At 41.5% G+C, this 21323-nt stretch overlaps 1 protein-coding gene across 1 annotated transcript; it reads left to right on the plus strand.

The window, feature by feature from the left end:
- The first annotated feature begins 1221 nt into the window (after window positions 1-1221).
- npm1a (nucleophosmin 1a) lies at window positions 1222-14812 on the plus strand. The gene is made up of 11 exons (XM_034177773.1): window positions 1222-1362; window positions 1859-1938; window positions 2110-2229; window positions 3872-3965; window positions 5743-5855; window positions 5973-6067; window positions 10085-10139; window positions 12997-13065; window positions 13213-13323; window positions 13432-13506; window positions 14113-14812. Exons 1-11 carry the CDS (start codon window positions 1314-1316, stop codon window positions 14161-14163), a joined length of 912 nt encoding a protein of 303 aa, XP_034033664.1. The 5' UTR covers window positions 1222-1313; the 3' UTR covers window positions 14164-14812.
- Window positions 14813-21323: the final 6511 nt, after the last annotated feature.

Raw genomic sequence — 21323 nt, forward strand, 5'->3', positions numbered from 1 at the left:
TCGATTTATATCTCAGAATACAGTTAGTATGTGCCACATTTTTACAGATGGGTCTAGGGATTCAAGCTCTGGTAGGGCAGGCTTTGGGGTTTATGTTATGAATAATCAGATAAGGCAGAGTACCCGTGTTACTAGTTGCTCTTCTGTATGTTCGACGGAACTGTCAGCTATATGATGGGCGTTAGAGTGGGTACAAAGTAACAGACCTTCTGAGAGTCATATTTATTCTGATTCTGCAGCTGCATTGCAAGCTTTGATGGGCGGATCCTCGGGAGGAGCTCGTCCTGACCTCGTGCTAGAGATTCTGTCTTGCCTCCATCGCGTTGAGTCAGCTGGCTGTTGTGTAACCTTCACTTGGATTCCTGGGCACTCTGGCATTTTAGGTAATGAGATCGCAGATTCATTGGCCAAAGAGTCCCTTCTGAAGAATAAAGTTGATGTTAATATCCCTTTGGGAAAGGTTGATTGTTATAGTATTTTTAAAGAGTTGAGTGATCAGAAGTGGCAAAAGCAGTGGGAGAGTGAGTCGGTAGGGAGGCACTATTTTATGTGTCAGCCTTTGATTAAAAATAAGAGACTCCTCTCCTCATCCTGTCGTAAGGATCAAGTCAAATTGATTAGATTGAGACTGGGGCATTGTGGGTTGGCAGCATATTTAAAAGTGATTGGAAAACATCCAGATGGGTTGTGTCAGTGTGGTCAGTTGGAAAGTGTTCATCATGTTTTAATGTGCTGTCCTATGTATTCTAGTGATAGGCGGAAATTGTTTAAAGATTTGTCAGACTGTGGATTGACTGAGTTTTCGTTTAGGTCAATTTTTTCTGAGGGCAGTTACTCGCATTTAGTGGACAAAGCTGTGATTAAGTTCCTCCAATCCACCAACCTCTATTTGAGTGTCTAACATAAGATAAAGTATTTAACTATTACCTGTGGGGGGCAGCATTATGCTACGCCAGCGTATAGCCTGCCGGAATCTATTAGAAGAAGAAGAAGAAGAAGAAGTTGCTGCTGCTGCTGCTGCTGCTGCTGCTGCTGCTGCTGCTGCTGCTGCTGCTGCTGCTGCTGCTGCTGCTGCTGCTGCTGCTGCTGCTGCTGCTGCTGCTGCTGCTGCTGCTGCTGCTGCTGCTGCTGCTGCTGCTGCTGCTGCGGAGGAGGAGGAGGAGGAGGAGGAGGAGGAGGAGGAGGCGGGTCTATGATCGGAAGTTGACTCGAGCAGAAAAGCCGAGAAGAAGACGTTCTTCTTCGCTGTTGGTACCACGTGTGTTACAGGCGTACTTTTGTCTTTTGTTGCGGTTAGTGTTTTAATCTGAGTAATGAACGGTTTAAACGACGAACGCATGGCGGCGCAAACTTTTCTTTACGGTGAGACCAAGCCTGTTCAAACTTCATACATATTTTTTCTGGCATTAGTTATCTAAAATTGTGTTAGTAAGTTCAGTATTCTGGATGAATATAGTGTTGATTTTGTTTACTGTTGGAAGGCTTTAGAGGGGCAAATCCGACTATTGCACAATATTAAGTGCAGTAGTTTGAGTGTAGTTAGTGTCATTTTAGCTGTATTTTCTTCTATCCACGTGTTTGGGTGTCAATATGGCGGCGTGTGTCTTAATCTTAAAAGCTTTTCTTTACCAAGTAAAACCATAAGCTGCTAACTTATTACATGTCACGTTTCACTTGAGTTGTATATATTTGGAAGTTTGACTCCATGGTTAAAGTGGCTTCACATGTTGACCTCTCTCCCCTGGGTAAATGTGGCCTAGATTTACCTGCAGGTGATCCCTCTGTAAATGTGACCTGCAGCCCACTCCTTTTACTCAGTAATTAACTCTTTTTTTTTTATTTTGGGGGGATTGATCAGGTTGTGTGCTGGAAGCTGGTAAAGAGGCGGAATTTAATCCAGAGGAAGATGATTTTGAACATCAGTTGGATCTAAGGATGGTAAGGACCTGACCACCCAAAGTCTTCCAGTGAATAAGAACTTAGTGGCACATTGAGAGTTTGACACAGCTCCGGAGCAGACTGTCCCCTCTGGAGCTGTCTGCATCACCCAACCACACAATGCTGGAATGTCATTTTGAAGCTGATTGCTGTGTCTTATGTCTTGGACAGGCATGTGTCGACTCCAACACAAAAGATGAGCTGCACGTGGTCGAGGTGGAAGGACACAATCCAGAAGGCCAGAAAATCAAAACCGCACTGGTTTCACTTAAACCTTCAACCCTGCCCAGCGTGAGTGCATTTTATTTATTTTATATATATATATATATATATATATACACACACACAGTGGTCCCTCGTTTATCGCGGGAGTTACGTTCTAAAAATAGCCCGCAGTAGGCAAAATCCACGAAGTAGTCAGCCTTATTTTTTACAATTATTATAGACGTTTTACGGCTGTGAAACCCCTCACTACACACTTTATACACTTTTCTCAATCAGGCAGTAACATTTTCTCACTTTTCTCTCGTGTGTAAACACTCTCAATGTTTAAACCTTAGTAGAATAATAAGACCAACCTGTTTTCAGGCCCAAACATTTGTTTGAGAAATAAAAATAGAATGTTTTCCTATAAATAGTTATGATGGCTTTTAGAACTAATGAATTTAATTTTAACGATCAACCTACGAGATTGGACGCATAAGAAATTATTAATAGTGACTGACCAGTATTTCACAGTTCCTCTGATTGCCCTTCTTCGTCCTGGCGTCGCTCCGCTGTCGCGTCTTTTTCCACTGAGTGACACCTCGGTGCAGGTGTCTTTTTCCGAGTGAAGAACACGGTTATGGGTAGTTGTTGGCGCTCTTTTTTTTCTTCTTGGCGAGAAGATTCTTATTAACAGACACGCAGAACACAATGCGCGTACTCTCCCTTTGCGGTGCCGCGGCCGGCCTGCTTGGTGAGGACGCAGAACACAATGCGCTGTTAAAAAAAAAAAAAAAAAAAAAAAAAGCATGCAAAATTGGACTAAAAAAATCTGCAAAACTGCGAGGCCGTGAAAGGTGAACCGCGTTATAGCGAGGGACCACTGTATATATGTTAGCAAGTACTTTAACTTTAATATTCCAACATAAGAATGGCAGCTGAAATAGAAAAATCATTACATTTCAACATTTTCTTGGACTGAGATTCAGATTAAATATTTATCACATCTACTTTGCTGTTACATTTCACTTCATGAAAAAGTTAATACTGTCATTCTCCTGTGTGGGTGGTAAAACTGCAGAGTTTCTCCACATCAGTTTTTAACACACGTGTGTGATTTTTATTCTGTTCATTCATATGTTCTCATTTTAAGGAATTTTGACCCATTTATTTTATCTCATTATTTCAGTATAACTGTCACCGACACGTGCACACGGTGTGAACAGGGCGTACCGTCAGAACAGTCCAGAGAGAAATAAAGGCAGCGCCACACTTTAGTTTGTGTTGTGTTTTACTCTGCACTCGACACACACATACACACACACACCCTTGCCCCCTCCTCGCAGCTAGCCGACTCACACACACGCGCGCACACAAACAGACACACACCGATTGTCTGCTGCGTGGAGAGTGGCGGGAAAAACCGAAGACGCCTTCTCACAAGATGTGACACAAGACATGATGTAAATAAGAAAACAAAAAGGCGGCGGTCAGGTATTTTGGTTCCGAGCGATGAAAATAAAGAATTTGAATGTTTTAAACCAAAAAAAATGCCACTTGTCTGGTCGGACAATGATTAGAGCATATTGCCTGTCCAATCACATTTTACACTTGTCCCGGACAATCGGACAAGCGTTAATGTCGATGTCTGCACCAGTGATGTTTTTAAAAATGCAAATTCTATTTCAGTACTTTTTTTTTTTCTTTCTTTCGTTAAATCTCCTTTCAGGTGTGCCTTGGTGGGTTCGCAGTCACGCCCCCAATTGTCTTCCGTCTGAAGGCTGGATCTGGTCCGATTCACATCAGTGGTCAACATCTCATCAGTAAGTCTTACAAGAATTAAATCTTCTAATTGTTTGGAGAAGAGCATGGGAAAGGCTGGCTGTCTGTCTGTCCGTCCGTTTGTTTTGATCAGCATGGTGTCATGATGATGTTGACCAAATCATTCAAATGTAAGTAGTGGAAATGGCAAAAATTACCTCAAAATCAAAATGGCCGACTTCCTGTCGACATTTCACCATGACGGTAACAGACTTTTTGTGCGTCCCAGCATGGTAAATATGAGTACTGAATTTCATGAGGCTACGACAAAAAAAAAAAAAAAAAACAATGCGGAGGGTTTTTTGAAAATTTCTAGGGGGCAGTATTTCACCATTTCGCTGCGACTGTGTGTGAGACCCCCAAAATATCGAATTTCGGATCCGGCCGGACGACTTCGCAAAGTTTGGTGCATTTTTAAACATGGGAAAGGGCCGAAATTTGGATTTCAAAAGTGAGAATAATAATAAACAGAACAATTACAATAGGGTCCTCGTAGGACTTTTTCCTACTCGAGCCCTGAACTCATGTGGGTGCATAGTAATTTATTTATTTATTTTTTAAGCGCATTATGTTGTTGTTTTACCAGGCAGTGTTAGAGAGCCTAGTTAGGTATGGCATGACTGCCTGGTACGGCAATCTTTCTGTACAATTTAAAACGAAACTTAACAGACAAATTGATGATGCAATGAAGATAATAGGAAAGAAACAATATCAGTCCCTCAGTTCACTCTATGAAGAGTCTGTTTTGAAAGCAGCTCAGAGGATACTGATGGATTCAGTTCATGTTCTTCGCGCAGAGTACACTCTCCTTCCTTCTGGGAGAAGGTACAGAGTTCCTCGGAGTAGACTGAATAGATTTAAAAATTCATTCGTCCCCATGTCTATTAAATTGTTAAACAGTTTAAAATTGGAATTATGCAATATTTATGGTGTTTCTCCTGACTCCTGTCATGTTAATTTGTTATGGATGTGGTTGTGTTTTTATCTGTATTGTTTGTTTTCTCTTTTCTTGTAAGGCACCTAGCATGAGTCCAAGACAAATTTCCCTGAGGGGACAATACAGTGTATCGTATCGTATTATCAGTTCAGCTTGCGTACGGCTCACGCTAACATTTGATGCGATCTTGAAGCCAAATATACAACATGTTACACAGAGACGGTAACTTTATTAAACTAAGGAAACTGCTGCATCGCTGAGATACCAATTATCAGCTGGATTAAATGTATATAATAGGCTTCATGTGACTTATACTGTGTGACCTTTTAACTGGAGTGAGCGGGTATCAAAAAAGGATGTGTATATAATTCATAAAGAGCATGTTACAGCCCAGCAGATTTTAGCTACATTTATTGGCTGTGATCATTAAATATATTTTATTTGTTAACCCCAGTCATAAATACGATGACTAAAGAAGTTACATAAAGTAGTTGGCTGTTGTTTGAGAGATTTTATATACCTTAATAATATAATAGATTTACGAAACTTGTGTTATTTAGTATTTTTATTTTGGTGAATCTTGGCTGTATTATTGTGGATATCAAGAAGGAGACTAAAGAGAACGTGAGGGAGCACAGACGGGTGGTTTGTGTCAAAGGAGACAATGGACATGTGAGATAGATGTGCTGCGGCGCCCCCTTATGGAAGGAAGCAGCCAGCAGTTAAAAGGCCCTTCAGGCTGACTGTCATCATAATTCTTGTACAAGAAAAGTGCTAAAATTTGATGGTGGGTCTAAGTGATTGAAATGTTTAAACCTTTTGTGTCATTTGAAAATACTTAGTGTTGGAAGCCGAGTCATTTGATGAAGAAGAGGAGGAGGAGGAGGAAGAGGAGGTTGAAGAAGCCAAAACGTCAAAGAAACGACCTGCTGCTTCACCTTCTGCCAAGCCTCAGGTTTGGTCCTGCTATTTTTTTTTTTTTTTTTTTTTTTTTTTTTTGTTGTTGTTGTCTGTTTACCCCCCACCCCCCCCAGTATGGTTTCACATTTAAATGAACTTTGCCTACTTTCAGAAAAAAAAGAAAATCGACTATGATGAGGATGACGGCGATGATGATGAGGATGACGACGATGATGATGATGAGGAGGAGGAAGATGATGATGATGGGTGAGTGTAAAAAAAAAAAAAAAAAGACTCCAGTGCACCAATTTTGCATTCACAGTGAAGGGTTCAAAAACAAGAAGTTCAGTGATGGAGTTGAATACAGGTTCAACTTAAGACACTAATGTTATAAACTGATGTTATAACAGTTGTCCTTATTTGGCATATCCTTTGCTAATATGTCCAATTCCCAGCTGTCGCGGAGTGTTTAGCCCTCTGCAAGAACACGGTTGTGATGTGTGTCTCGCACAATAATCGGTTTCTATAAGAAACCTCTTCAGTGGGATGGTCAAAAGTTTCACTGAAATGTGTTAATAACAGTACCAGGATATTAAATCACAAATACGTATGTTGGGATGCATGCATGAATCAAAGTGTGCTCCCTCCTCTCACTTAAACAGCCAATCCCGTCTCTTGATGATACGTGATATGCAGATAGCCGTGGGAGACTGATTCCGCGATGTACAGTTGAGTAGTTTACTGGGGAAAGTCTGTCCTGGCGGTTGTAGTACCCGTCAGGTCTGTTCAGCTTTCAGTTTTTGCAGACTTACATCGTGGTCATGTCCGTCGTTGAAGTGAAGAATCCCATATTTTCCATCGTGGTCATGTCAGTCGTTGAACTGAAGAATACCATATTTTCCAGAGTGCAAATCACATTATTTATATATTTCTTACTGGTTTGAGAGGTCCTGTGATTTGTAGTCCAGTGCGACTTATAGACCAAAAAAAATCGTGATTCCGGATGTTTTCATGACGACGGTAACAGGATTCAGTTATGTTCCGCAAACACTGACAGGAGTCGAGTCACACTTAAAACGCTTGTTCGTCGCAGTCAGTGTGGTGTAGCAGCTCTGTTTTTCCTCGTATCTTTGGAGGTTGTCGCCTTCAAAGACAAAAATACAGTTGGCGGTTTTGCTCATTCACAGCAGTATGAATAAACACCTTTCCAAACACCAAAAAACATGCCAAGTAAACGGGTGATAAAGGGAGGTCTGGGGTCACCTGCTGGAGCAGTTGCCCCCCATGACCCAATCCCGGATAAGCGGTTGAAGATGAGTGAGTTAGTGATTTCAATTATTTTCCTTTATATAGCGCAAAATCACAACAAAGTTGCCTCAAGGCGCTTCACATAAGTAAGGTCTAACCTTACCAGCCCCTAGAACAAACACACAGGCGACAGTGGTAAGGAAAAACTCCCTCTGATGATTTGAGGAAGAAACTTCAAGCAGACCAGACTCAAAGGGGTGACCCTCTGCTTGGGCCATGCTAGAGACACAGTTGACAAGATGAGTCTGTGCTGGTGCACAGGACGGGAGGCCTGCAGAAGAAGACGCCCACTCCCACCTCTGGGTTTATTTCATATTTGGAGTATGTGAAACAAGGACAGCTCTTTTGATAATTCTGTAGTAAATTAATCAGGAATTTTAGTACTGGGTTGAAAAGATAGATCTTCAGATTTTAAATTGATTTTCATTTTAATTCCCACAGCTTGATTCATGCATTCAAAAATCAATTTTAAAATATGTATGTGTGTGTGTATATATATATGTGTGTGTGTATATACACTCAACAAAAATATAAACGCAACACTTGGTTTTGCTCCCATTTTGTATGAGATGAACTCAAAGATCTAAAACTTTTTCCACATACACAATATCACCATTTCCCTCAAATATTGTTCACAAACCAGTCTAAATCTGTGATAGTGAGCACTTCTCCTTTGCTGAGATAATCCATCCCACCTCACAGGTGTGCCATACCAAGATGCTGATTAGACACCATGATTAGTGCACAGGTGTGCCTTAGACTGCCCACAATAAAAGGCCACTCTGAAAGGTGCAGTTTTATCACACAGCACAATGCCACAGATGTCGCAAGATTTGAGGGAGCGTGCAATTGGCATGCTGACAGCAGGAATGTCAACCAGAGCTGTTGCTCGTGTATTGAATGTTCATTTCTCTACCATAAGCCGTCCAAAGGCGTTTCAGAGAATTCGGCAGTACATCCAACCAGCCTCACAACCGCAGACCACGTGTAACCACACCAGCCCAGGACCTCCACATCCTGCATGTTCACCTCCAAGATCGTCTGAGACCAGCCACTCAGACAGCTGCTGAAACAACCGGTTTGCATAACCAAAGAATTTCTGCACAAACTGTCAGAAACCATCTCAGGGAAGCTCATCTGCATGCTCGTCGTCCTCATCGGGGTCTCGACCTGACTCCAGTTTGTCGTCGTAACCGACTTGAGTGGGCAAATGCTCACATTCGCTGGCGTTTGGCACGTTGGAGAGGTGTTCTCTTCACGGATGAATCCCGGTTCACACTGGTCAGGACAGATGGCAGACAGCGTGTGTGGTGTCGTGTGGGTGCGCGGTTTTCTGATGTCAATGTTGTGGATCGAGTGGCCCATGGTGGTGGTGGGGTTATGGTATGGGCGAGCGTCTGTTATGGACAAAGAACACAGGTGCATTTTATTGATGGCATTTTGAATGCACAGAGATACCGTGACGAGATCCTGAGGCCCATTGTTGTGCCAACATCCAAGAACATCACCTCATGTTGCAGCAGGATAATGCACGGCCCCATGTTGCAAGGATCTGTACACAATTCTTGGAAGCTGAAAATGTCCCAGTTCTTGCATGGCTGGCATACTCACCGGACATGTCACCCATTGAGCATGTTTGGGATGCTCTGGACCGGCGTATACGACAGCGTGTACCAGTTCCTGCCAATATCCAGCAACTTCGCACAGCCATTGAAGAGGAGTGGACCAACATTCCACAGGCCACAACTGACAACCTGATCAACTCTATGCGAAGGAGATGTGTTGCACTGCATGAGGCAAGTAGTCACACCAGATACTGACTGGTATCCCCCCCAATAAAACAAAACTGCACCTTTCAGAGTGGCCTTTTATTGTGGGCAGTCTAAGGCACACCTGTGCACTAATCATGGTGTCTAATCAGCATCTTGATATGGCACACCTGTGAGGTGGGATGGATTATCTCAGCAAAGGAGAAGTGCTCATTATCACAGATTTAGACTGGTTTGTGAACAATATTTGAGGGAAATGGTGATATTGTGTATGTGGAAAAAGTTTTAGATCTTTGAGTTCATCTCATACAAAATGGGAGCAAAACCAAAAGTGTTGCGTTTAGTGTATATACACGTGTATGTATGCATGTGTGTATATGTATGTATATATATGTGTGTGTGTATATATATGTGTGTGTGTATATATATATATGTGTGTGTATATATATGTACACTTCTCCCTGGTGCGAGCCTAAAAAAGAGGAAAAAAATGATGCTGCAGTTGGGCCGTTAAGCTGCTTCAGAGGGTGTGCAATGGAAAATGATCATTGTGGACACGTTGGTTCTGATTTAGAAGCAACGTGTCCACAATTTATTCATCAACCGCTGTCAAAGCCAACTAAAGATGCCAGTCATGACTAATGGACTGTTTGTTGTTGTGGGCAAGAAAAGAGAATCGTCCGCCATTTAATTCACACCAGTAGGGTGTTTTGTTTTTTGTTTTTTTGTTTTTTTTGTTCCTCATAACGTGCCTTTTCCGTGGGACAGTGCACGAAGGTTCTCTGGTGTGGACTGCAGGAGAACTTTTCCCATAGCCGCGTTCTTCTCCTGCACCGTGCCTCACAGCGAGCGCTGCAGGCGTGGGTTTTGTAGGGGAGACCGGGGCCAAATTTTCGACGTAGTATTCATATTTTGCTTAACTAGACAATAAATGGTTTTAATAACACTAACCCAACAACTTTGATCCAAGTGCATGAACTAAACACGTACTCCTGACATTTGATTACATATAATTTAGTTTATGAAAACTCACTTCTAACAGAACTTTGACCTTGAACATTTTTTTCCAAAAATGTACATTTCTTTTATTGATTTGTCACAGGAAGCAAAGTTAAAAAAAAATTTTTATTTTTTTTTTTATTCTCAATGGTGTTAAAAGTATTTATTCTCTGGTTACACCCTGCTTTTATTAATCTTTTATCTGTAGGGACGAGGAAGATGACGAAGATGACATGAGTGAGGAAGACGAATCACCTGTCAAGGTAAGTCATTGGGGCAAACACTTCAGCTCTTTCGATGTTGTGACGTCACTAGTGTTTGTACAACTACACTCAACAAAAATATAAACGCAACACTTTTGGTTTTGCTCCCATTTTGTATGAGATGAACTCAAAGATCTAAAACTTTTTCCACATACACAATATCACCATTTCCCTCAAATATTGTTCACAAACCAGTCTAAATCTGTGATAGTGAGCACTTCTCCTTTGCTGAGATAATCCATCCCACCTCACAGGTGTGCCATATCAAGATGCTGATTAGACACCATGATTAGTGCACAGGTGTACCTTAGACTGCCCACAATAAAAGGCCACTCTGAAAGGTGCAGTTTTGTTTTATTGGGGGGGATACCAGTCAGTATCTGGTGTGACCATTTGCCTCATGCAGTGTAACACATCTCCTTCGCATAGAGTTGATCAGGTTGTCAATTGTGGCCTGTGGAATGTTGGTCCACTCCTCTTCAATGGCTGTGCGAAGTTGCTGGATATTGGCAGGAACTGGTACACGCTGTCGTATACGCCGGTCCAGAGCATCCCAAACATGCTCAATGGGTGACATGTCCGGTGAGTATGCCGGCCATGCAAGAACTGGGACATTTTCAGCTTCCAAGAACTGTGTACAGATCCTTGCAACATGGGGCCGTGCATTATCCTGCTGCAACATGAGGTGATGTTCTTGGATGTATGGCACAACAATGGGCCTCAGGATCTCGTCACGGTATCTCTGCATTCAAAATGCCATCAATAAAATGCACCTGTGTTCTTCGTCCATAACAGACGCCTGTCCATACCATAACTCCACCGCCACCATGGGCCACTCGATCAACAACATTGACATCAGAAAACCGCTCACCCACACGACGCCACACACGCTGTCTGCCATCTGCCCTGGACAGTGTGAACTGGGATTCATCCGTGAAGAGAACACCTTTCCAACGTGCCAAACGCCAGCGAATGTGAGCATTTGCCCACTCAAGTCGGATACGATGACAAACTGGAGTCAGGTCGAGACCCTGATGAGGACGATGAGCATACAGATGAGCTTCCCTGAGAAGGTTTCTGACAGTTTGTGCAGAAATTCCTTGGTTATGCAAACCGATTGTTTCAGCAGCTGTCCGAGTGGCTGGTCTCAGACGATCTTGGAGGTGAACATGCTGGATGTGGAGGTCCTGGGCTGGTGTGGTTACACGTGGTCTGCGGTTGTGAGGCTGGTTGGATGTACTGCCAAATTCTCTGAAACGCCTTTGGAGATGGCTTATGGTAGAGAAATGAACATTCAATACACGAGCAACAGCTCTGGTTGACATTCCTGCTGTCAGCATGCCAATTGCACGCTCCCTCAAATCTTGCGACATTTGTGGCATTGTGCTGTGTGATAAAACTGCACCTTTCAGAGTGGCCTTTTATTGTGCACAGTCTAAGGCACACCTGTGCACTAATCATGGTGTCTAATCAGCATCTTGATATGGCACACCTGTGAGGTGGGATGGATTATCTCAGCAAAGGAGAAGTGTTCACTATCACAGATTTAGACTGGTTTGTGAACAATATTTGAGGGAAATGGTGATATTGTGTATGTGGAAAAAGTTTTAGATCTTTGAGTTCATCTCATACAAAATGGGAGCAAAACCAAAAGTGTTGCATTTATATTTTTGTTGAGTGTAATAACACAAAACCCAAGCCTTGACCGATGCTGCTTTTTTAGGGGATACTGCACACACCAGTTAATACTAATGTAGAATTCAGTTTATTTATATTGCACCAGATTGCAGCACAAGTCATCCCAAGGCATTTGGCCCCCTGAGCAAGCACAGGGGCAACAGTGGTCAAGAAACATTCCCTCAAGTGTTCTTGAGGAAAAAAGCTCAAGCAGACTGGACTCAGAGGGACGGCCAACTGATTCGGCCAAATTCGCAAAATACAAAGTACAAAGAATTATTAAACACAAATAGACAAGACTGGTATTTGCCTGCACTGTGTAGTGTAACAAGCTTTTAACACAGCTTTCTTGAAATGCCTGACAGCATGTTAAACTGACAAAACCTTTCAACATGACCATCACACAAAAATTGCAGGGATTGATGAGCAGCCTGTCTGTACGCGAGTGTGACTGTGTGTTTGTCTATATGTGACCCTGCGACAGACTGGCGTCCACGGTGAACCCACAAAAAGGCCACAGGTGGGAATCGATCCCATGACCTTCTTGCTGTGTGGCAACAGTGCTAAACACTAAGCCACTGTGCTGCCCGTGACTGATACCAGTAACACATAAATACCCAGACTGACTTCAAATATGAGTAAATGAAGTATTTTTTATAAAAAAGTTTTGGTAGTTTTGTAAATGAGGAAGTGACCATCCTGAAAGCGCTTCAGAGCAGGTGTGCCATCTAGTGTTCAAGAGATGAAATGTCAGCCTCTGACCCAACAATGAATAAGTTTAATTCTTTCACCAAAACATCAAATCCAGGCTTGGATCTTAGATGTACCTTTCGGCAAATTGTCCTGTAGTTTTGAGATCTGCACAATACATGTTTTTAAAATTACATTATATCTGTTTGTTTTTTTATGTTTTTATTTATTTTAATCAATTTACCTTTGCTAAGGGATCTGTTCAGAAACATGATTTTTACACTTTAAGTTTATATTGCGATATATACCGTTACTGTGAAGGGACTCAATTTTATACCGTCGTATGAATTTTAGGTCATACCCTACAGCCCTACCTGTGAATTACCCTGTTAGTCAACTAGTTGGGGCATGCTAGCTAGTTGTAGTCTGTTACAACTAGTCACCCAAATGTTAGTTTACAGTCTTAAAAAGGTGGCTGTTTGTTTTACAGGCCAAACCTTCTAAATCTCAAACACAGAATGCCAAAAGTCCTAAACCCACCACACCTGGACCTAAAGAGGTAACCTCAAGTTCATCAGATTTCTACTCGTCTTATGCACCATGTCTATACTCTCCTGAGTCTTTTTGCTGTCTTCAGTTTAATTTATTTTAAATGCATGCTTCTAGGGAATTGTGTATTTATTATTGTACAATTTGTTCATTAAAGGGAAAGACTCCTAAAGGTAAAACTGACAAGTCACCTAAAACCCCAGTGACGCCAAAAGCAGTTCTATCTGTTGATGAGATCAAGACCACAATGATGGAGCGAGTGAAGAAGGTTTGTGTCCTTGGTTCCGTCATTTGAATAGATACTAGTACCTTTCTTCAACTCTGTGTGGCTTAAGTAGCAAAACATTACTTATTTTTCCCCCTGTTTCTCTTATAGGGTGTGGCACTGCCCAAAGTCCAGCCAAAGTTTGAGAACTTGGTGAAGCATTGTTATAAAATCACTGGTGCCAAGGTATAGTACAGATAGAACATTTGTTTGCTGAACAAAACTTTAAACGTAACATTCTGTTAGATTGTTGCAGTTATTACGGACTGCTCAAATAAATAACTGGTTTTGAATTATGACAAACCTAAATTTTGGGTGTTGCGGGAAGTTTTGCTTATGCCCTGAAGAGTGGGACACATGCGACATCTAGGGGGCAGAAAAATCATTCGTTATATTTGTTTTTAGTACAGCATATCAGTCAGTTGTCGTTTACAGAATGAAAATGATTAACTTTAAGTGATGAAACAATTTTCTCATTACACTTTCTCACCTGTGACCCCATCTTGCATTAACAACCATGGACTGCATTCATATATATATATATATCTATATATATATATAATGACCAATATTTGGTAAATCTCTACCAGATATTGGTCATTGCATCCGATCCCTTGAATTTCTTCCCCTCGGGGTTGAAATTCTGAATTATTTCTACACAGTGTGAATTGTGGTCATGTCGGCATATTATGAATCCCTTATCTAAATACTGAGTAATAAAATTAGTGGTGGCAAAGAAAATTCTTTTTATGACTTAAATTTTTTTTTTTTTTTTTTTTTTTTCCCCTGTAGGAAATTGCTGAGCTGTGGAAGTGGAGACAGACAATAAAGGATGCTAAATAATGTCTGGGTTTTTAATCATTTTTATGACTTGTTTATTCCCATAGCACCTCTAAAGCTCACCCTGCGCCTCCTACCTGTTAATTACTGTATTTTCTGCCATGTAAGTCGCAGGACCTCCTAAACTAGTTTAATGACTTATAATCGGGGGAAAATACAGTAAAATACCACACAAACATCTGCTGTTCTGTTGTACGAAGAGAGGAGTTGGAGCAGTCATCTGCTCATAGTTCACAAATGTCACATTTTGTAAGTTTGTAAACATGTAATTGACTTGTTTCCTGAATTTTCGGGTCTACAGTTAATGCAAAACAAATCGTAGTGATCTTAATGTGCATATAATATATATATATCTTTCCATCAGATTGTTTTACTTTCATTTGAGTCTGTTCCTTCAGATTGGCTTGTCTGAGGCTGTTTTGAATGTTTCATATTCGAGTGGCGCTTGGTGTTAAAGTGCCGCTCATGAAGTGTCGTGTACAGTTCAGCAGTTTTGCGGCTTGTCGAGTTCTGCCTGTATTGCGCTGTAAATGTCTGCGCACGGGGTTGGTTGCTGCAAATCATTCCCTCTTCAAAATGTGACTTCAGATGTGTTGTGGGATGCGATGTTGAATTATTAATGAAAATAAACTTGCTCCACTTGTGATAATTGCCATTGTTTTCTTTGAGTTGGCAGTGGACATGACACTGTTTGTCTCTGGTAAATGCCCTCAAGATATTCAGACAGATTCCGGCTGATCTTGATGCTGTCAGTCATTGGTTACAGCTCCATAGACGTACCTTAAATATTAAAAAGACCAAGTCTGTGTCAGTGATGAATCCCAGGAGGTGGTTGTCAGGTCCGTTGCCCGAACTGGACCTGGCACTTAAACTGCCTGAGATCGTATCCTGCAAAACACAGTTTCTCATAGCATAATCACATAAAAAGACATTAGACAGAGATCTCTTTTGTGAGCTTTGCGCAAAGGGGAGAAGCTGCGGAGAGAGCGTACAAAGCTAAGACCAACCTTGCTTCTGCTGCTCCTCTCCGCCGCCCCCTCCGGCGCTCGCTCGTTTATTAGAAAAGAAAAAAATCAAACACTACAACGTAGCATCAGGGTACATTGTGTTTGGGGAAGGGAGGGGTGAACAGTTGTTTGTGAGTTACTGTTTCCTGTGAAACATGCTCGTTTCTTTCACCGAAAGAAGGGAGTAAGCAGTTAAGTTTCAACGTCAACAGAGTCCTGAAACAACCTTTAGTTCATCACAGGCTGAGCAATCATTTAGCTTAAATGCAGCATATATGAATGGGTACATAATTATTATTATGATTGAATGAGTAAATGAAGTATAAAAGAATATAATTCAGACAATAATAATAATAGAATCCTTTAACAAGTCAGCTAAGACACATTCTTTGTCTTGTGGCTGGTTTCACTCCCACATCACACAGATAACAGTTGATACAGTTCATTTCACAAGAAGCAGAAACTTAGACTACTTTTGATTACATTGAATATCATGTAAGCAGGCAATGATTAAATAAATAAATGGTAACTTATAAAATCTCCATTTCCCTCTTTTAGCATTTATTTGTAGTTAGCTAGTGTAAAAATAAATGTATTTACAGTGTATGACTAATTCAGCATAATTTCACTCATCCATCATGAGCACTTGTTTACACATTTTCACTCATAACTTCATTACTTTACACTTTCAATTATCATGTGTCTTGTCCTTAATCCACATTATCACATCCTTCCTGGGGCTCCTCGAGGTTCAAAAGTGTGTATGTTGGTGTGTGAGCCAATTGTAATTGCACAAACAGCTTTGTTGCCAGCCTGGTAACCATTGCCTTAATACAGGGTATGGCATAGCAGGAGAAAACAATCAAAACTCCAATCAAAATCAGAGCCGGTGTAAAGAATTTTAGCAATATTTGCCACCAGGAGCCGGAGGTAAACCACCCCCACAGGCTCTCATCGCCTGTTGTGCCGAATCAGAATTTAACTCATCAGATATATATGTACAGCACGTGGCATTTATCATTCCACATACTCCGCCTTGTGCCGCTGTTAACAAATCTAACACTAATCGATTTTGGAGGACCATTGTACGGATTTTGGTCAACATTTTGTTTTGGGCTTTGTTGACTACGAGAGACGTGTTTAGGAATACAGCCAATCGATAATTTACTGTTTCTAATCGAAACTGTAAATTTGGACTACCCAACCAGGGCAACACGGACAGACCACCCCTCTCCCAATCTTTCCAGATCTTAAACTCCTCGGGCACATCATCGCTCTGCCAGATGTGTTTTATCTGGTGAATCTCCACGTCGTCTAAATTCCGCCTCACCCTTTCTGGCCTTTTGGGCTCGGCCGCGGCGACAAAGGTGTGATCGGACACCTGGGTAGGGGCGCAAATTCCATCCCATCCCAGTGGGAGATTCAGGTACAAGCGTGTACCACAAACCCAGAACACATCATCCACTGGCCATGTTCCGTTCCGGGCTGGTAACCATAATTTTGCTATCCTGAAGCAATTGTGATCTGTTGGACAGGAGGGTCTGTCCTGAGCCCACTTTCCACAATATAGGGTTTCAGATTTGGTTGTGTTAACTTGAATACACTCTCCAACATTTAGGTGAGTCTCTACACATCTCTTAGCAGTCAACCGTCCCACTGATATATTCCCTTCCTGATAATAACAAATTGGAAATTTAATTCCGTGGCGTATTTTAACAGTTTTGGCCACAAGTGCAGATGCCTTAATCCTAGTTAAGGTTACTAATTGACTACACGGGTCATAAATTTTCCCCCAATGAGATCCATTCCATCCGCTGTATGCTTTGGACATATATACGTGATCCTCACCAGTCATTGTTACGTACATAGCTTCAACAATACAGTCAGTGACACCATAACTAAATGGTCGTGCCCATAAAGTTGGTTGTGTGCTGGATATTGGGATGTATGAACAGACATAGCAGTTTGTCTCATTAACTGATTGAGCTACGATTGTTGCATAATTGTACCAAGAGTTTTGCTGTAATGGATTGTCTGTGGTATCGTTTTTTATTTCATCGAGTAGTGCTAGCATCTGTTTAGGTATGTATCTTTTATTGATTTTTGCGAACGCTTCCCTTTGTCTAGCTGTCCCTTGTAACCGGAAATGATGAAGTAAATATATTACCCCTGCTAACAGAATCAACATTATCATACAACAACAAAAACAAGAGCATTTCCTTCTGCTATGAACCTCTCTGAGTTCTCCCTTACGTCGTCTAACTCTTTCTCTCCTCAGCAGGAGCTCTTCGTCCTTCATGTTGACTGGTACAGGTGTCATCTTTAGTGACAGTTCAAAAGGTGCAGTTTATGTGGGCTTAGGGGCTGAAGGTGACAGTTCACAGTCTCAGTTCAATTCAGCAAGGGACTGAGGGAATCTGGAACTTTTTTTTTCCTGTTATTTCCCTTCAGTCGTAGTGCATAAATCTGTACTATTAGCAGTATGTATAAGGCATGTTGCAAGTGGACTTAAGAAAATGTGTCATATACTCTGTCCTGTGCCCTGTTCTTGACGTTTCTTTAAACACAGGATAAGAACAGGATTGTCTTGTCTCCTGTTTTCAAAGATGCAGTTTTGTCTGCTTCTTTCTCCCGGTCTGGTCACGTCAGCTTCAGTGCTCTTATTTCAAGCTTGTAGTACGTCTGCTTCTGATCCTGGTCTGAGTTGACAGGCCTCTTCTTGGTCACAGCTGGTTACTCGTCTGCCTCAGGACTCTGATATTTGCTTCAACCTTTGGTCTTTGTCTTTGTAGTGGGATAGATACACCCAAGATGACCTTTTCCTCTGGGCTGGATGCCTTTTCCTCTGGGTTGTCCAGGAGTTTTACCAGCTTACAGTGACTTAGGTGGATCCAACTCGACCTCTCAGCGATTTTAACTGCAGTTGGTGTTGTTAGTAACACTTGGAATGGCCCTTCCCACTTTGGGCTGGACCAGGATTTCCTTTTGATTACTTTAATGTAGATCCAATCTCCAGGGTGTATTTCCAGAGTCTAAGTTGTGATTGTTGTTGTTGTACTTGTGAATTCTGCTGTGATGGTTGTTGTACAATTTGTTGTCCAGGTTGTGGTCTCGGCTGTAATGGTGGCTGTTGTCATCCAGTCACTGTCTCATTATCTTCAGGTCTTACATACATTATCTTGTCCTTTCCTTTCTGACTCTTCCTGTCATTGATTGCTTTCTGTCTCTTCTGTGCCTCATCTAACCATATCTTTGCTACTTTCAATTCTTCCTCCTTTTTTAACTTACTCTTTCCTGTCTTTGTGGCTGCTTGAAGTGTGACGTCACTTACAACCTTTTGACAATTTTCCACCACAAGTTTATTTGTGAAACCATATTTCTTTTTCCAGTCTTTACAGTACTGTGTGGATCCCGGGGAGACCCTTTCCGTATATTTGGGGTCGCCCCCGTCGTTTTTATGTACCCTGTGTGTTTACCATTTTAGACCACTGAGGGGGTTAGGCCTAGGGCCTTTGGTGGGGGATAGGGGGGGACATGTTCCGCCACCTTTTCAACCAGGGGGGACAGAATATGGTATTCCCCCCCCCCCCCCCAACCTTCTGACATATATGTGTGTACTTGAAACATGCTATGCCAGTCTTATGTGCAAAACCATGTCAGAATAGTATCTTTGTTTCTGCAAGTTTGTATTTTTAGCAGCATTGACTTGTTTACAACACCTTTCTTGTTTGTCACATTCGGAATTTTCTGGGGCTGCATTTGCCCAGATTTGAAACCAAAAATAGTTGCCTGTAGGGACTAGTGTCTACACATAAGTATCAATGGACCATATGCTAATTTATTAATTTCTGAAAGTTAGAAAAGGAAATCAGAAAAGTTATCTGGGACCTCAGAAAGCCCATCTGCAATTATTGCTTGATCTCCAAAATCAGTCTATGCAAGCAAAATTATGTTCAGTATGAATGTTGTCATTAGTGCCACTTCGAAAATTAAATTCATGATAAGTAATTTATCCTAAACTTATGATCTGTTGTTTTTTCAAAGTTATGCAAAAACAAATCTTGAGGAAAAAAATACAGTATGTGATAGTTAATAATTATTAAGAGCCTGTTCTTTCATGTTTATGAATACATTTTACCACATTGCAGTTGTTTTTTTAATGAAAACTCAACCTATCATTCTTTTTGTGTTCTACACATGTGGTGATACCTTATTTACACCAGGATGTTAATAAAATCAATGCTGGCTATTCTCAGAATAAAGTACTTATATCCACAGTTTCAAATTGCACAAGTCAAATGGTGTCCACTTTATGGTCTTCTCAAAACATTAAAATTACTGTGCTGGATGCTCAGAATGCATCTGAGCTTATCTAGAAACTGATGGCTTCTGGGGGCCTAAAGCGGCCCCCATACCCCCAGCGTATGGGCTTCGGCCCTGCGGGCCTCGCTCTTTGTCCCCCCCCCCCCCCCCCCAATTTCTAGTTCTAAATTGCGCCCTTGGACCTAGCCAGAGCCCAGACCTGAATCTGACTGAACATCTCTGGAGTGATCTGAAAATGGCTGTGCACCGACGCTCCCCATCCAACCTGATGGAGCTTGAGAGGTGCTGCTAAGAGGAATGTACAAAAACTGCCCAAAGATAGATGCACCAAACTTGTGGCATCATATTCAAAAAGACCTGAGGCTGTAATTGCTGTCAAAGGTGCATCAACAAAGTATTGAGCAAAGGGTGTGAATACTTACGTACACGTGATTTATTCGTTTTTTTATTTTTAATGAATCTGCAAAAAAAAAAAAAAACTTTTGTCATGTTGTCATTATGGAGTGTTGTGAGTAGAATTTTTGAAAAGAAAAAATTTTATTTACCCCATTTTGGAGTGTTTTAGCAAAATATGGAAAAAATAAAGAGCTGTGAATACTTTCTGCATACACTGTAATTTGGCAGTCCTAAATAAAGGCATTTTTAAATTATGTTTAGCATGAATGTGATCAGAATCAGCGACATAATTCTTCAAAGATGCGCTGTAAGTTTTGTATTTTATTGTTCTCTTCTCACTTAATAAAAGATTTCAGTTGTCCCATCAGCTCCAAGATTTGGGAACAAACCTGCCGGCTGCTGCCTTTTTTAAAATGTCTGGTGCATATTTGACACTCTGATGACACTTGTTGCACAAATCTCCATGAAAGTTATAAGACATTGTGCAATTGTGCCCCCCTAGTGAGTGGATAGAGGCACTACAAGCTTTACTCAGGTTGTTTAGGAAAATTTGTGTCTGGTAGTGTGTGCAAATAGGGCTTTTGTTTGTTCACTGTGTTTGAGTGCATTTCATTTGATTTTTGTTTAAATGTCCTATAGTAAGTCCTTTTGGTTGCATCACAGCAGATCCAGAGTAGATGTGCATGTTGATGTGATACATTTGGACGCCGGATGACTTTCCTCATGCAACTCTACATTCCATAGAGAATGGGCAGGGGTAGAGTGGGAACCTTCTAGACTGGAAACAACTGCACTTCTGGGGTAAATCCAGCGCATGTTGTCTGCAGCAACAGTTTTTTAAACCTGATAGATTCAGTTGTCTTTATGCCAAGTATATCTCCAGTCACACCTGCCTTTGAGATCCTGTACCTGTAGCATCCCCCACTGAAATCTCACAGCTGAAGTGACGATTCTCGGTTTAAGTGAAAAATCCCCAAATGCCTGTGACCATACATTCATAACACAGCTTATCCTTCACATATGTTCATCTTTCCCATGATGTCTACTTGGGTAGTTGCTTGTCATGTTTGCACCACATGTAGGGTGACCCTGATTTTTCATTGCCGTTTTGCATTATCACATGTTTATGGTATGGTAGTTTGTTGAACACGCCTTTGTTTCCTTAAGTGCCTTTATTGTCATTGCACATACATACATATATTTATATTTAACCCACCTTAATGCTTAAAATTGAAAGACTATTTCTCGGATAGTCACACGACTGAAAAGCCACCGAAAGCCGTCTGAATCTTCCGAATGGTGCAAGAGCTGGACATGTTACAACATGTCCTGTGAGACCAACACGGAGGTGCTTTTGTCTTGCGCCATTAGCGGCTCTGTGTCGAATTCCTCCGCTCCACTTTCCATGACAAAAACTCCTGTAACAGTGGAATGTGC

Source organism: Thalassophryne amazonica, chromosome 9 (genome assembly GCF_902500255.1).
Source record: "Thalassophryne amazonica chromosome 9, fThaAma1.1, whole genome shotgun sequence".
Classification (NCBI taxonomy): Eukaryota; Metazoa; Chordata; class Actinopteri; order Batrachoidiformes; family Batrachoididae; genus Thalassophryne; species Thalassophryne amazonica.

Bases quoted from the DNA above. Each gene is read 5' to 3' on its own strand.
- npm1a (XM_034177773.1), top strand. From the start codon at position 1,314: ATGAACGGTTTAAACGACGAACGCATGGCGGCGCAAACTTTTCTTTAC. The intron at 1,363-1,858 runs GTGAGACCAAGC...GGGATTGATCAG, and splicing joins GGCGCAAACTTTTCTTTACG to GTTGTGTGCTGGAAGCTGGT. The intron at 5,856-5,972 runs GTTTGGTCCTGC...GCCTACTTTCAG, and splicing joins CACCTTCTGCCAAGCCTCAG to AAAAAAAAGAAAATCGACTA.